Raw genomic sequence first — 16,449 nt, forward strand, 5'->3', positions numbered from 1 at the left:
ACACAGCGCATCCCACCATTGACTGTACACCCCGTGCTGGGCCTCCCATCCCTGGGGCTTACTCATGCCTTAACTGGAAGCCTCGGTCCCCCGCGACTCCTCATCTGTTCTGTTTACCTAACCCCAAGCCGTCAGTTCTCTGTATTTACCAGTCTAATGCTGCTGTTTGTTCGTTCGTTTGTTTTTATTGTAGATTCCACATATGAGTGAAATCATGGTATTTGTGTTTTTTAGTCTGACTTACTTCACTTAGTGTAATATACTCTTGGTCCGTCCATGTTGTCACAAATGGCACGATCTCATCCCTTTATGGATGCATAATACTCCTGTGTGTGTGTGTGTGTGTGTGTGTGTGTGTGTGTGTACACCACCTTCCTTGTCCATTCATCTATTGGCGGACACTCGGGTTGGCTGCTTCCATAACTTGGCTGTTGTAGACTATGCTGCAGTAAACATACGGGTGCATGTATCCTTTCAAATTAATGTTTTTGTTTCCTCTGGGTAAATACCCAGTAGTATTACTGGATCATATGGTATCTTAAGAAAAACAAAGCCGGAGATATCATAATTCCAGATTTCAAGATACACTACAAAACTGTACTAATCAAAATAGCATGGTAGGTACAAAAATAAACACATATGCCAGTGGAACAGACTAGAGCCCCAAACCCATAACAAAAGAGGCAAGAATATATCATGGGAAACAGAACAGTCTCTTCAAACAATGGTGTTGGGAAAACTGGACCACTTTCTTACAGCATACATGGAAATAAACTCAAAGCGGATTATAAAGACCTAAATGTGAGACCTGGAATCCTAAAAATCCTAGAAGATACTGTTATTTATTTTTAGTACAGTATATTCGATTTGTCTTGTATATGTATCTTACTATCATAAAATGTTGAGGCTTTATATAGCTTCTACTTAAGCTTTCAGTTCTTCCACATTTTTATTAGAGTAGGTGAACCTCTTAAAATACATACCCAAGTGTAATATCTTAGAAAATACAAAAAAATATAGAAAATGGAGTAAAACAGAGAAGAGGAATAGTTCACCCCCATAGGATCATGTGAAGTCTGCTATGCGCGAGGCACCGAGTCCGGGACTGACGGCACTCGATGTTGTTGGTCTGGAAGCTTCTCTCCTCCTCCATGCGTGTGGTCTGAGTACATGAAGCCAGCGTCTGGAGGGATCCATGGTTGGACAGTGCTGGAGGAACACTGTCAAGGTCTCGGTAGTGCTTTGTGACCATCTGGGGTGAGGATGGCATGAAATCTCTCGTACAGACGGGGGGTCAGAGGAAGTGCTCTTTCTGGAGCTCTCCAGGATCTTCGTGCTGCCCCATAGCACTGGGGATTGTCAGAATTCCTTATGTTTGTCAGGCCAGTGGGTGAAAACCTGAGGCTTTGTTTTGTTACTTAGCAAGAAGAAGCCTCTTAAGGTTTTTTTGTGTGACTTGCTTGTTCCTTGCCCTTTTTTCAATCCCAGCATGGGAGGGTACCGCCTTTCCTACGGACTAGTAAGACCGCTGCTGCATATTTAGGGCACTGGCCTTTTGCCAGGTATGGGGTAGGTATAGTTGCACAAACTAGGTAGGTATGTTGCGCATAAAAAATATTCTAAAAACATAGAGCTGTTTTATAAATGTTAGGAAACCGTTCTCTGATAAAAGAGAAGTTGTTTTTTAGATCGTGACCTGTTCTACTTGTTACTTTTAGCTTGATTGTGGCGTGTCGTGTCTTGACAGGCACGGCCGCTCTGGAGGAAGATGCGCAGATTCTGAAGGTCATCGAGGCTTACTGCACGAGCGCCAAAACGCGGCAAACGCTCAACTCAAGTAAGTCTCACCGTCTCGGACTGCGCACTGCAGCGCCTCGGTGGGGTTAGGGTCCCCATCCGAGGGGCCTGTGCTGGGCCCTGTGTGTGGCTGTCACTGAAGGACACCTGGCTGGCCCGCCCGGCGTCCCTGAGGCCCCACAGAGGGGCTGAGCTGCCAGGAAGAGGACGCATTTCTACCAGACGTTCTGCTGGGGAACTTGAAGTAGGAGGTGCTGCCAGGGTGTAGAAAGCTTTTGCTTAGTAAGAAGATGGGCTTGGAAGACAGAAGATGCGTTCAGTTATTTTTAAGCTCTTTAAGCTATTGGTAGTGGGACTTTTTTCCTTAAGATTCGTAGAATTGTCAAAAATATAAACCTAGAGCAAGTCTTTTTTAGCAGCCCCCCACCCCCCGCTTTTCTAAATGATGCATTTATAAACATTTTTGGAAGTGGACCCCAACTAATTTATGTGGTGGATTTCAGCACCACTGAGTTTCCTGTATCTTTATGCACAAGGTCTCAGTTGAGGAACCTTAATCTGTCGGGACAGGAAAAGGTGGGCTCTTTTTGTCTTTAACTTCCCAGCGTTTGAAGGTGGAGTGCAGCGCGGGGGTGCAGACGCAGTGGAATGCGTGGTTTGTTCAGGAGAAAGGGTCGCCTTCCCCTTCCCTGGGGCCAGGACCACAGGCACCACAGGGTGTCCTGCACGGTCCTTTCTAGGTGGGCTTTTTGGGGTTTGGTTTGGTTTTGTTCGAGAACTGGTTTACGTATTCTGGCTTAGAAACTGGTTTCTGTTGGATCGTGTGTCTTGGATTCCCTTTCTACCCTGACTTTGGGCACATTGCTGATCACTGCTTCATTCCCACCACCTCTACTTTGGTGGTTCAGATCTGCATCCTGGCTTGTGTCAGACTAATTCTGATAAAAAGGACGGGGGAAAGGGAATTTTCACCCGCTTTAGCTTTTGTTAAAGATGGTGACAGTTAAAAAGGGCTGGCAGGATTGAACCCCAGGGGCAGTCTGCAGATCACCTAGAAACTTCCCTGTGGCCGGTGTTTTAAGCGTCTGGTGTGCGCATCGAGACTCTTGTTTGTCCTTGTCCTGTGAGAACACACGTTCATAGTAACTGGTCAGCAGAATGGGGGAGACATGGAAAGTCCTGGAAGTGGGGTGTGCATCAAGTCAAACGGTCATTTGTAAATACAGTTTGTCTTTTGATACTGATTTCATAGATTTGGTAAGAAACCATTTTAGGTTTTAGGTTATATAAAATGTGGCCATAGTGTTTTGGGTTTTGAATTGGAAATTTTGAAGAATTCTCTCAAATTACTTGAAATAAAATTGTAATGTGGTAGTCTCAGGTAAACAGACCAGGTAACATGAGCTTTGTGTGTGTGTTCGTGAGAGCTTCGTCTGTTCATCGGGGAGACGGTGCCTCATGTTGTCCCTGTGGCCTCGCTGCTTTGGTTGCCTGGAGGGGACGGCCCGTAGACCATGCGGGTTATCTGTCATCTGTGTCATGTGTCTCCAGTTCTCCTGTGTCAGAGAAGTTTGCACGATACATGGATTTTTATTTTCAGCTGATGCTATGGGCTAAGCACTCTGGGGCCTCGTGTGTCCAGTCCTAGATGGCTGTAACCCTCATACTCTTAGGACCAGATAGGATAGGGGAAATGGATCCTTGATGCTGGAAGGGTAGTGTGGGATTACAATGGAAGCAGCTCTTTTCGTATTACATTGCTTAGTAAAAACAGGGTAATATACTTTACCTAAAATCCACCTCCTTTCAGTGTATGTTTGGGGGCCAAGAAGACATTTATAAAGCCAGACACCTTTGGTTATCGATTTCTGTCCCAAGGAAGTAGTGACCTTCATTAGACTCCAGGGGTTTAGTTGAAGGATCCGAACCGGCCCACTGCTTGTTCTTGTTGTGGTTTGGGAATGGAATGCCGTTGGGGCGGCAGCAGGCGCTGCGGGGCGCCCCGTCTGTCGCGCAGCGCCCCTGCATGCCTCCCGCCCGGCGGCCTGGCCGGTGCCCTTGCCCCCAGCTGCTGACTGCTCTCCCATCTTGTGCCCGCTTTTGTCTGTCGCCCTGCTGTTAACACAGTGGCTCTCGGCTCATCGTGTCTCTTGTCCTGCCGGTAAAAGGGTGTGCATCGGGGCGGAGAGCGTTTGAACAGGCCTCCCACTTTTTCTCTCCCCTGGCCGAGCTCTGGGGTACAGCGGCAGGAAGGGGGTCCCAGAGGGACCCAGACCCTGTGTAACCCTTTTCTCCGCTCTGAAGTTTTTACAGTGGTGGTAGTTTGATAAGGTAAGTTTAGACCCCACCATTAAGATGACTTCTGGGGAGTTCTGGTCTGGCAGAGGGAGAGCTGAAGAAGTCAGTCCAAAAAGCCTCTGAAGCTCTCCTGCTTCAGCATGTCCACTTAAGAGTGAGACACCGTTCCTAATGAAATGCGTAAATGGCTTCTCTTACAAACGTCCTGAACGAGGCTCACGGTTAGCAGACTGGGATCGAGTTGTTGGCCTGGGAAGTGTCCGTGGAAGTATCTGTGGACATGGGCTTATGTGAGGGACCGTTTGGGAACAGTATTGTGACTTAGGTTTACTTAAATGATCCTGTTTTACTCTGAGGGTTGTGCTATTAAAACCCACCGTAAGTAAGGAGAAATGAACATTGTTGCCAGTTTTTAACAATATTTTCTCTCTTCCTTCTCTTCCCATCACCTTTTGCTTTTGTTTTCATGTTTTTGGTTGTGGCTCTTCCTGTCCATCCCCTCCCACCTCTGCCTGTCACTCCATCCCTCCCCGTCGTAGCATGGCAAGGCACTGACCTGATGCATAATCACGTCTTGGCTGACGACGACCAATCAAGTCTAGACTCCTTGGGTCGTCGCAGCAGCCTTTCCCGTCTGGAGCCTTCAGACCTCTCGGAAGACTCTGACTATGACAGTATATGGACAGCCCATAGTTACAGAATGGGTTCTACATCTCGTAAGAGCTGTTGCTCATATATCTCTCACCAGAACTAATGCACTTCTGAGCTTTTCTTAACAAATGCTTGTTGTATCGCAGCCTGCTTTTCTTAGATGTTTTCTTGCTGTTCCTTGTCTTTTATGTGATATTTTAACAACTTTTGAGAGCATTGCTGATATTTCCCATTGTACTGTGTGGAGGCCCACTTGCCGGTTCGACCGTCTGCTCGAGCTGCCGCGGTGGAAGGAGACGGTGCGCTCACGGGGCCGCGCCCGAGGGTCCTTTCCTCCGTGGGTGGTGGTGGCTCTCCAGCTCTGAATGGTCTGGGTTCCTGTTCTCAGTGTAGCACCTGTCTCATTTCTTTGTGAATACAGCTGTGTGAACACTTTCCCATTTTATACGAGACCATACAGGTTTGTGATCTAAGTGCCAGCACCACAGAGGCGACTCTGGCCTTACACAGGGGTCTCAGTGTTCTGTGTGCAACAGCCCCACTGGTGAACGAGCTGTGGAGAGAGGCCAAGGAAACGCGCACTGAGAGGGTGGGGTCAGTTCAGAGGCTGTGTTCTGAGGGCCCCACAGGGTGCTTGGCCGCCACGCAGGGCTGTGTGTGGGTGTGGCTAGCGTGGGCTATGGCTCATCAGGGCGCCTCAGACGGCCGTCCCACGTCCCCGTTTGCCTGGGGTGGGGGTGGGGGGTGGGAGTTCTCCGAGGGCCAGGTTACTGTCAGAGCTCAGACCCTCCCCCACATCGTCACACCCGACTCTCCTTATTTGGAGCAATCGCTCTTAACTGGCGCTTAGCACGCCCGCGCCGCTCCACTGAAGATTCAGGCCAAACTCGGAAGCACTCGGCCTCTGAAGGTGTATATGCGACTCCGTTCAGAGCCAGGTGAGTGCTTGGCTTCAGTCCCAGCCTGGCTGTACCCCACATCCCTGTCACGCTGCCTGCGACAGACACGGGGTTTCTTTTCAGCAGCTATCTGCCGTGAAACTCCGTTTGCAGCAGCCCGTCCTCTGTGACCCCCATTCCTGATTGTCACGGGGACATCTGAGTCCATTGAAGACCTCGGTTGCCAGGTCACTCACTTACAAGAACGTCTCAGATTTGGAGGGAACTCCCCCACTTGCCTGGGATTTGTTGTAAGGAGATTTCACTGGCCTCTCTCAGACGAATTTCTGCTTCAGAAAGAACTGAATGTGACCTGTTACTTTGAGTTGTGGCATCCAGATCCACATCTGGTCATTGTTCTCTCCCGTGCATGCTGTACTTGGTGTTAAAATGGAACCTCAGGGTTGTGTTTTAAGTATTCATTGAAACCAGCTTCAGAAAACAAGATGCCATAATACGTTGGGAATAACCCGTTTTCCTCTCCTCAGGGTGACTGTAGTTCCGGGTGGCTGTGATCTCTCTCCTCCCCCGGCCCCCAGCGAAGCCCTGTAGCCAGTGTGTGTTTTGCTTGCGCAGAGACAGCCGGGCTGCAGCGCGCCCTAGTTGGCTGGGCGCCGGTGAACCCTGGCGGCGGCGTGTTGCTTAGAGGGTCACACGCCTTCAGTACTGCATGTGGTGAGGTCCTGAGGAAAACCAAGAATTCCAAATAGGTCTCTGTTGCCACACAGCTATTGAGCTGCTCACGCCATCTGGAGATTTCATACTTTTATATCAATTAATATAAGTAAGAAAGTTGAGGAGCAATCTTAAAATTAGTTAGAGCCCAGTATTAACCCACAGTAGAGATGGGGTTTATATGTATTCAGCCAAATAGTGGAAGTTTGGGAGAAGTAGGACTACGAAGTTCATGCAGTGAACTTAGCAGCAGTTGTTTTATTTTGTATGTGTACAGTAGTCACCTTTTCTGACGCTAATAGTAGAATGTCTGTCTGTCTGCTTTGAGGCTGCCGTTGGTGAGTTGGCGTAGCCGCCTTTGCCAAGAAGCCTCAGTAAGCGCGGGGGCCCGTGTCGCGCGTGCCACAGCACTGCGATACTTCCTTATCACCAAGTGTCGTTTGGGTCGTCCTCCGGAGACCTCACGTTCTGTCCACCAAGGTCTGACACTGTCCCCCAGTCCTTTGGTACCAGTTAAAGCCACGTGCGCGGTGATTTTGCTGATGCTGGGATCACTGTATCACACCGCCCTGGCTTCTGGTTGTTTGGGCTTGTTTCGAATGTCTGGCACCATTTGCTCTTGTGACCTGGTTGGAAGTGTTAGTGCCACGGGCCTGGAAGTGGTCCCTGGGGGGCAGTGGCAGTGTGGCACCAGAGGGCGGGGGACACTCCATCCGTGGAGCTCCGGTCACGCCGAAACGGAGTCTGCTTGGTGCAGCTCTGTCCTGGCCGTGTGCACAGTTAGCGCCGTCGTGTGTGGGTGCAGACCCTGAACCTGAAGGTAGGTGGAAGCCGTCCCGGGCCTTCCGCGGGGCCCTACGTGGTGTTGACCTTGAATTTACCCTTGCCACAGTATATAAGCTATATTAATTATGTGTTTTGCGTAAAATTGCCAAAACACAGTAATGTGTATATAGTGGTATAAGACCTTGAAAAAAAACTTCTATATTGTGTTTTTTCTCTGTGAATGGGAAAGCCATTTTTAGTGGGTGACGGCCATTTGAAGACTCAGTTGGATGTACACCTGAATGTTGCATTGTATTGTACAGTATGCATACTGTTTGTGGTTGCATATGGCAAATGAAGTGTTTGTTTTATAAAAAAAAAAAAAAGACATCTGTTATGTACAGTTGAAATAAATTTTGCATTTGCTAGCCTGTGGCTTTTAATATTTGTTACCTGGGGGGCGGGGGAGTAGCATAGCTTGCAACTGAATATGATTTGGCTGTTCTCCTGTATGTTGTCTTCCAGAGGAAGGCCAGGCAATGGGACACTTTCTGTCTGCTTTGGTAGAGAGACATGCATTTCCTTAGAATAAATACATTCTAGACAATACAGGGTGACTCCTGACACACTTTTATTTCCTTTCTCCCTCTTTTTTTAAAGAAGTTTTCGGTCACTGAAAGGCTTGTCTTCAGAAAGAAGCACTCTTGGTTTTGTTGTGCATAAATGGGGGAAAAAAAAAAGCCTATAACTAATAGATTTTTTATTTTTTTAAGACTAAGGTCAGTTTTAATCTTTGTTTTATAAAGTGCATGCCCAGCTGGCTGAGAAGTGAAAAGGAGTGTCCGCGTGGGGCTAGGGCAAGGTGCAAACGGTAAACGGATGCAGATGGTTCCCTAAGGAGATTCCTCACATTTTCCTAAGAAAAAAATTAGAATCCTATGATAGCCATAAATAACAAATGACCTTTGGGAGAGGTTTTATTAAATAGATTTCTTTTAAAAGTTGTAATATTTTCCTTCATTCTGAAAGTTCGGTTTCGCTTGAGTATAATTAGGTGCAAATTTTAGAAAGATGATGAATTTAAGAATCTATGGAGTTCTGCCACAAATGTACTCGACTGCTGGTCAGATGAGCAGATGATCTTTCCTGAAAAACACCATGTTTAGGCTTCTGATGCAGGCTGACTCTGTCACGCATACACACGCACATGCCCACATGCACACGCTAGCCCTTGTGTGCCCTGGAGTTGACTGAGCCATGTGTCCTGTCGGTGTGTCCGGTCAGGTGGCAGTCTAACCACGGAGAGGCGCCCGGGCTTTGAGTCCCCTGCTCTGTGCTGCTCAGGCAAGGCCTCTGTGCGGTACCGGCCCTCGCTAGATGCGTGTGTCTCCAAGACCCACAGTGCTCTGAGAGGCTGCAGGTGTTGTAGGGGGCAGGGCTCCACGTGTCTCCAGCTCGTAGATCACACCTCTGAGGGCACAGGCTCGCCTTCCCGTCTCCCGCTGTGTGGCAGTGTGCAGCTACCATGGCGTGTCCGCCCGTGGCCTCCGCAGCCAGATTCTGCGGGCATGTTCTCTGGAGTCCTCCAGTTGGAGAAATGCTGGATTGGTGCTACGTGTCGATTACAGTTCCATTGTAGTCACCCCCGTACCGAACAGCAAATCCAGCCAGTACTTGTGTGCATGTCCTTGTAGACGCAGACAGGCTTCTAGGCTAGTCCAACACCCCTTTTAAACCGTGACACACACAACTGTGGAATGTTGCTGAAAGGAGGCGCGGCACTCAGGTGACTTGAGGAAATGCCGAATTAAAGTAAGTGGGTATTTCTACTACACACCCGGTGAAAACCGTCAGCGTGCCCCGTGTGCACTGTGGACCTTCCAGAAGTGGCCGTAGCCGTCGGCATTTTCCAAAGCAATGTGGTGCAGAACCCCTGCGTTAGAAGGTGGAGGGACAGCAAAATACCCCCAAACCGAGAAGGCACTTTGAGGCAGGAAAAGGAAGCAGGCGACACCATACGGCTTACACAGCGTTATTCTGGGGGGCACCCCCTTACTGATGGGGGGTCAGGTGGGCGATGATCCAGGTGCTGCACGGCTACTCTCCAGGAAGTGCAGACCTGAGTCCCCAGATGGTGTAGACGAGAGGGCTGCGCAGCAGAGGCTGCTGTGGGGGGCCAGCGTCCGTGTGCCAGGGGTGGGAGGGGAGAGACGTCTCTCTGCTAGCTGTGTGAATGACTTCAGGCACGTTCCAGATGAGCGCTTCGGGTCAGGGCACACACTCCCTCCCTGGGGCCTGGAGCAGTAGCCCCCCAGGGAGGTCACCGCATGAACGCCCGCAAGATGGAGTACTGACAGTGCTCGTACCCCATTACCTCCTGGAAACGCAGACCTTGAATGTGCTGGACCATCATGAACCCATTTCTCTGTGTCTCAGCCCCTCTTAGAGGATTTTAAATAAAGTGACAGAACATTCTTGGCGGGTTCTGTTGTTTTGCCAAACAAAGTAATTCAGGGAAAACATGCTGTGATCCCTCTAAAAATACCCAAGTGATCTTTGAGATAACTTGTTAAATCTACTTTGTAAGACTTGGCTATTTCTGTAAGAACAGACTTACTTATAAACCTGGCTGGAGAACATCTCTCTATTTAATTTTCTGAAAAACCCAAGTTTTCTGTCCTCGTAGAAACACATTCCACTGAAACTAGGCGCATTACTAGCATCGTATGGATTTCTCTGCAGGCTAGTAAATATTCATTTTCCACACCAGCATCTTTCAGGAATCAAGCCGTTAAGTCCGTACATTCTACCTATAACATTCTCAAATTGAAGTTTGTATAATAAATTCTGGTATGCTTTCAGTGTATTTCCAAAAATAACCGTCACGTGTATGCTACTCGTGTACCAGTTCTCACGGGCTTTTCATCCTCTGATGTCCCGTTACGTGACGGGATTGAAGGCTTTCGTTTTGTGACTTTACCTCGTAAAAGATACTCAATGTGATTCTTAAATTCTCAGAGCAGCTCTGCAGAGTTGGTAGCTCCGTTCTGCTTTACGAGCCCTGGGCCTCCCTACTCGTGCAGACGGGACAGCGCCTGCTGTCTGACCCTTGTCCTTATGGCACAGGTGTCCCTCGTTTCTCCTGCTGCTTGAAGCTGGGAGCGCCTCGCGTCAGCGGGCAGCCCAGGAAGCTACAAGGTGTGAAAATAACCGGAGAGAGATGCGAGGAAGCCCATCTTCCCACAGCGCTGCCCGGCGAACTTCTCATCCTGTCGAGTCCTCACATGGATGAGCTAATGAGACGTCGTATTTCCAGCCGGGGGTGATGGACTCACAGCTGGGGCCTGTTCTGATCTGACCATAACACAGAGTGGGTGGCAGGGGCGGGGGCACTTAGGAGCCGACTAAGTTGACTCATGACCTCTCTTCATGGCGAAAATTCACTGAAACCGTTTTGTCCTACACATGTGGTATACACATTTGAATTTTTATGTGAATGCCTTTGTTTCTCTGGGGAAAACAGCACATGAGCAAACTAACTCTCCTGATGAAAACGGAGGTAACGTTGTGTGTCTTGGAAGCACGGGATGTTCCACGGCCTTCAGAATTCTCACCTCAGCTGGTACCACTGAGCTTTCCCTTATTTGTCCCACGTACCAGTTTCCTTCCTAAGCAGTATTTTCCGGTGTGGCCCAGAAGCCCCCAAAGGATCTAGAAGATGACGTGCCTGCAGTCCCTCGCAGAGCCGTGGCAGCTGGAGCCGGCGATACTCCAGGAGGCCGATTGTCAGCGTACTGATGTCTTAAGAAACCTGTCCCTCTCAGGAGCTGTGTCTTGAAGGATGTTGCCCTCTGTCTGAAGAGTAATTCCCCTTGGGGATGGGTGACTGTGACGGCGTGGGGTGCTGCCCCTTAGCGAGGGGTACCGCAGAGTGACACGTCCCAGTCCCTGGCAGCGACGGGGCCGGACAGGAGAGCGGCAGTGTGCTGACGTGCGCCCATACACCGGCTGTTGGGGCTTGTGACAGAATCCTAAGTGCCCCATCCGATCAGAGCACTAAAGTTACTGATGCCCCGAGGGGCCCTTCCTTCCTTGGGCTGGAGGCATATGTATGTGCCGAAGCGTGCGCCGTGGGACACATAATGGCACTTGCTTGCCCAGAGTTTAATCTTCTCATGCTTGGGACGGCACAGCAGGAGGTGGTCCACATCCTAGCTTTGTGCAGTTCCTGCCGTTACGTTTCATGGTACGCTTGGATCTGACGTCCTTCCCAGGCTGTGTGACGGGAACAGAGCAGGTCTTGAAGTTGTCCAGGTGGCAGCAGGGAGAGTCGAGGCCAAGGCCCTGTGGCCAGCGAACTCCAGTCCTCTGCCCTGTGGTGTGCAGCCGTGGAAACAATGGAGCCCTGTGGCCGTCAAGCTTTGATGGTAATTGTTAGTCCTGTTGAGAGGGGATTAAGCTGACACTGAAGTGCTGGTGAAACTATTCTTAAAACCCTGTCTTTAAGAAAATTGGTGTCCTGCTGAATGTCCCCATGACGCAAGGAGGCACAGCCATCTTAGAGTTTGGCAAACTTTGCGGAAGGCGGACTAAAGGTAAACCAGGAGACAGTGAGTTGTACCAGCATCTCTGTAATCCGTTAGCAGCTGTCAAACACCAGTTGTATTTGTTTAATGGAGAAATGTTTATCAAAATACCACTTGCAGGTGTTTACATTCTGTGGTAGATTCTTCCCTCAAATTTGCATCTGATACTTTTCAAAAGTAGAAGTTTTGTAGTGTTGTATAACCTTTTAAGAAAGTACTACCTCATTTTCTTTTTTGTGTCCTTAAAAAAGATTTGAGTCTCCTTTCTTACCTGTGAGATATTTGGGTTTCCCGGTTTCTTTTTTTTTTTTTTTTTTTTTTTTTAAGATTTTATATATTTATTTGAGAGAGAGAATGAGAGCTAGAGAGCACATGAGAGGGGGGAGGGTCAGAGGGAGAAGCAGACTCCCTGCCGAGCAGGGAGCCCGATGCGGGACTCGATCCCGGGACTCCAGGATCATGACCTGAGCCGAAGGCAGTCGCTTAACCAACTGAGCCACCCAGGCGCCCTGGGTTTCCCGGTTTCTAAAGTACCCATCCCACAGCGCGTGTTCCTCGGGACAGGGCCCAGGCAGGCTGCAGCGCGGGCCCCGGAGAAATGGTGCACGCCTCCCTCCGACATCGTCAGCACTTTACCGCCTTCCGCTGGGAAAATGTGTATGTTCCAGGGAATGTCAAATGACGTTTTCACGAAAGAAGTAATAAATCTCAGTTTTTCTAAACCACGTGTCTCAACCTTTATTTTTACTTGTTGCTCTAAAGTTAAGCGTTTCGTCAGCTGTTTGCATTTATGAGCACCCTGTGCGCGCCACTGTCTGGCCCACCTTTCTAAAATGCCCGGAATGATTGGTCTCAACGTTTGATTCAGATGTTCCCCCCAATTTTTTTGGTATTTATTCCAAAACATCCAGGGCACTGGGGTCAGGACCTTGCTACCTGTGGAAGATTTCAGGATTTGATCCCGATTCATGAAGGAACCGAAGCTTAATAAATCACCAAAAGGCTGGTGCTTCCTTTCGTCTAGATGCTTTAGGCATGAGAAGGACTGAGTTCGCTAGGCAGAAGTGGAGAAAATTGGTAAAAAGCTGCCCTCCCTGTGTTGTATCTAGAGAGTTTCCTAACGCACGATCCCCGGGATTTAATAGTGATGTTTAAGTCGTGTTCTTGAGTCCGGTTTTCACTTCCACCATGGCATTCACCTGTGGCTTTGTTTGTGTTTCTGTTGTTTTAATGACATAGGTTCACGCAAAGAGTCTGCTCCACAAGTTTTGCTTCCAGAGGAAGAGAAGATGATAGTTGAAGAAACCAAGAGTAATGGTCAGACGGTGATCGAGGAGAAGTAAGCGACCCCCAGCGTTTCAGGGCAGGGAGGTGGGGGTGGGCGCTAGCCTTCACTGGGCTGCTGCACGGCCTGTGCAGTGGGACGGGTAGCGGGCGGGCCACAGTTGTGCCCCCTGGTGGAGTGCTTCCGGGCGGCGTCCTCACTCCCATCCCGGTTCAGGTGTTTGTCCCATTTTCTGTTTCAGGAGCCTTGTTGACACGGTCTATGCATTAAAGGATGAAGTCCAGGAGTTGAGACAGGTGAGTCCTAACCACCTCTTTAATCTTGTAATGGGGTCAGAGGAAAGCACCGTGTGAAAAGCGAGGCCATCTGTCCCTACGCACGCTAGCACCGAGGGGACAGCCTTTCTCTCTGCTCCAGGGCCAGTTTGGTCCCCTGTGAATGGGACAGACCAGGAAATGAATTCTTAAAGTGACCTGTTCAACCTTTGTACTGTACTGTCGGCATTATAAATCATCTCAGGTCCCGTTGGAATCATCATTTAAAACATCCAAAGATCCTGCTGGGATGTTCCACCACTTGCTGGTGGAATGCACGGTTCTTGTTCTTAAGAAGTCAGGTGAACTTGGCTAAGTGACCGAGTATATTTTGCGTATTTTGGGTAAAGTACGTTGCACACCAGCTCGTGTCTCCGAGGAATGCGTGGTGAGCCCTGCATGTGAGGCAGGGGGGTTGGGGTGTGGCGCGATCTGGGCCTGGACGCGCACTCGGCCGACCTTGCTGCGTCCTCGCGGCTTCCACGTGCTTCTCTTCCGGGTTTGAAGGGACCCTCAGCAGTGGGTACAGGTCTGCACGCCTCGGGGCGATCGGGTTGAAGTGTGGGAAGGCAGGCTTGTGTAGCCTTTCAGCTGCTGCTACCGTTTTTCTATAAGAAGATTGTAGGATTTTCGCAGATGTGGAAGGATGCACGCAGTTCCTTTTGTAACTTTCATTCATCCTCTAGTGAGTTATGCGGAGATTCTCTCGCTCGATAGTTAGGGCTGTTCTTCCATCTGTGATTGGTCCTGCTCATAGGAGCATCTGTGTGAATATGGCGGATTCTAGCCCGGGATCACTCCTGGGAAACAAGTCCTCTTCTGTGCCCAAGACACTCAGCTTCCTGTGGTCTGCTTCGTTTACAGGATAACAAAAAGATGAAGAAATCTCTGGAGGAGGAGCAGAGAGCCCGCAAAGACCTGGAAAAGCTGGTGAGGAAAGTTCTCAAGAACATGAACGACCCTGCTTGGGATGAGACCAACCTCTGAGGAGTGTCGTTGCTTCTTCCTCCGAGACCAGCTGGAGACCAAGCCAGGAGCCCCACCCTAGCCGGGGGTGACCTTCAGGGCCACGGGGCAGGGCTGGACAAAAGTCATCTTGCTTTCTGGGCATGGAAAAGCCGGAGTTTATCCACAAATAGAAACGGTCACATTGTTCCTGAAGAATCCGAACATGAGGTGTGGACCCTGGGGGCTGAACTGCATTAATTTTACTCTGTTAACATCTCAATTACCTCATTTTGCAATAAGCGCAGTGACTACAAATCCTGGTGTTTCAGGCTCTTATGGATCTATATAAATAATTATATATACACGTTTCTTGTAAATAGTCCATTTTGAATGCATATCCGTGATTGTTGTATCTGGGCTGACCACCCGTGCTAGAATTCCCTTTCCACTAACCTTTCTGGTCCCACAAACAGCAAGTTGTGCTCACGTGCTTGTGGGAAGCAGAGGCGCGAGGGTGCCTGGACGCATTGCTAGACGCCTGGTTGGTTCTCCACTGTAGCCCCCATGTGCTCTGGAAGGACCCCCCACTTTGGTAGGCCCACGTAGCCTTGTTGGTACCTGCAGAGATACCTTAATAGCCTTGAAAGTCTTCTGTTGAAGCAGTGTTGCTGTCACCCTGAGTGGGTGTCCTGGCTCAGTGAGGGAGACTCTGGCTTCAGCCTCCAACCCCGGAAGTCCCCCGAGCACCACCGTGTCCGGCTGCCGGCGTCTGCGATTGCCTGCTGCGTGTGAACGGCGGCTCGTCGGCGTGCATTCTGTGCCCGGTGGGAGAGCAGACTTGTCTATATAGGCTGGTTTAATAACGTGACAAAACGCACCGTTTGTCCCCCCCTCCCCCCCCACCGAGAAAGCTCCACCAGAACCTGTAAATAAACTGCATTATTTATTCCGTATCACTGAGGCCAATGAAGGCACACCAAGGATACCGTGAGTGGACATGGCAAGCGCCAGGTGGGAGTCCTTGTCAGGCCTCTGTGAACTCCGACCTCTGTACCACCAGCGTGCAACAAGCCTTCTGTGCTCACTGGGAAAAAGAAAGGTTTCCCTCCTTCAGTGAGAATAAAGCAATAGAAATTCTGCCTAAAGTACTCAGTTTAAATGCCGGTCTGTTTCCCCCCCCCCCCCCCATACCTGAACGGCACTGGGGGCAGGGAGGAAGCCTGCCTGAGCCCAGCCCCGCTGACCTCTCTGGGCCGGGGAGGTGGGAACCTCAGAGCCCTGGGGCAGGAGCCTCAGCCATGGAGCCAGCTCGTTCCGCCTCGTGGGCAGGACACCGTGTCCCAGGAGCTGCTCTGCTGCTCTCCTCCGAAGAGGTCGGCTTCCAGTGGAGAGAATCTGGTCCCTAGAACGAGTGTTCTGTCTTTAAAACAAACCAGCACTACAGACTTCCCAGAAACAGCCGTGTGGCACCAGGTGGGACTTGGGCCTTGCGGTCTGTGGGGTCAAGCGACCCTTTAACTGCATGGGGATCTTCTGACGCCTTGGAACGGGGCGGCTCTGGGACTCCTTGGCTTTCTGCTTGCTGGTGGCTCCTGTCCAGGTCGGGGCTGAGCACTCGGCCCACCCGTCTGCGGCTGGCGGGCAGTTGCTGGAGCTGGGCCCTCCTGGCTGCGTGCCCAGCAGGTGTGTGCGCGGCTCTGCATCCGCCTGCCCTTGTGTGGCCTTTCTGGTAGAATTCTCAGCTTTCTGCACTTCACGTTTTGTTTACTAGCGCTAGGACTAGAAAAGAGCCTTTGCGGGGAGAAGCCTTACTTTACAGTGCTTTTTGGTGATGCAGAAGACCTTGCCATAGAAAACACTTTGGAGTGTGCCGAAGTTTGTGGTCTTGCACTCAGGGACGGCCTTCACCCCTGATCTCTCCACCTCTCTCTGACGGGGGATGTTGCCAGCTGCCTCCCAGGACGGGCCTCCTCAACCTGCCTTACCTTGACTGCAGCATTGAGGGGGAATGCACGTTTCTCCCCGTCCCCGCGCTGATGGGACCGTTGGGACTCTGCTGGGGCGCCTGGCAGTTCCACTGTCTCACTAAGCTGCTTAGGGAGCAGAGTCTGAGAGCTGTTCTGTCTACGAACCCGCGGACCGCTTCCGTTTCCCTGACCTTCCCAGGGGCTGGGGGCTGGCGGCTGGCGGCT

The 16,449-nt window shown here is 50.3% G+C and overlaps 1 protein-coding gene across 5 annotated transcripts in view; it reads left to right on the forward strand.

The window, feature by feature from the left end:
- ARHGEF7 (Rho guanine nucleotide exchange factor 7) overlaps positions 1-15,405 on the forward strand; it is a 102,670-nt gene extending 87,265 nt beyond the window's left edge. For 3 of the 5 annotated variants that reach the window (XM_028087301.2, XM_028087302.2, XM_088021900.1), the window contains 4 exons: positions 1,748-1,837; positions 12,950-13,049; positions 13,237-13,291; positions 14,174-15,405. In XM_028087301.2, the coding sequence (XP_027943102.1) occupies positions 1,748-1,837; positions 12,950-13,049; positions 13,237-13,291; positions 14,174-14,296 (368 nt within the window). In that variant the 3' untranslated portion in view covers positions 14,297-15,405. Of the gene's footprint in view, positions 1-1,747; positions 1,838-4,634; positions 4,812-12,949; positions 13,050-13,236; positions 13,292-14,173 lie in introns of all 5 variants that reach the window. The other 2 variants (XM_028087303.2, XM_088021899.1) reach the window with 2 other exon arrangements.
- Positions 15,406-16,449: the final 1,044 nt, after the last annotated feature.

The sequence above is a fragment of the Eumetopias jubatus genome, unplaced genomic scaffold (genome assembly GCF_037043125.1).
Source record: "Eumetopias jubatus isolate StellerSeaLion01/CBP00866 unplaced genomic scaffold, mEumJub1_p1.0 scaffold_3, whole genome shotgun sequence".
Lineage (NCBI taxonomy): Eukaryota > Metazoa > Chordata > Mammalia > Carnivora > Otariidae > Eumetopias > Eumetopias jubatus.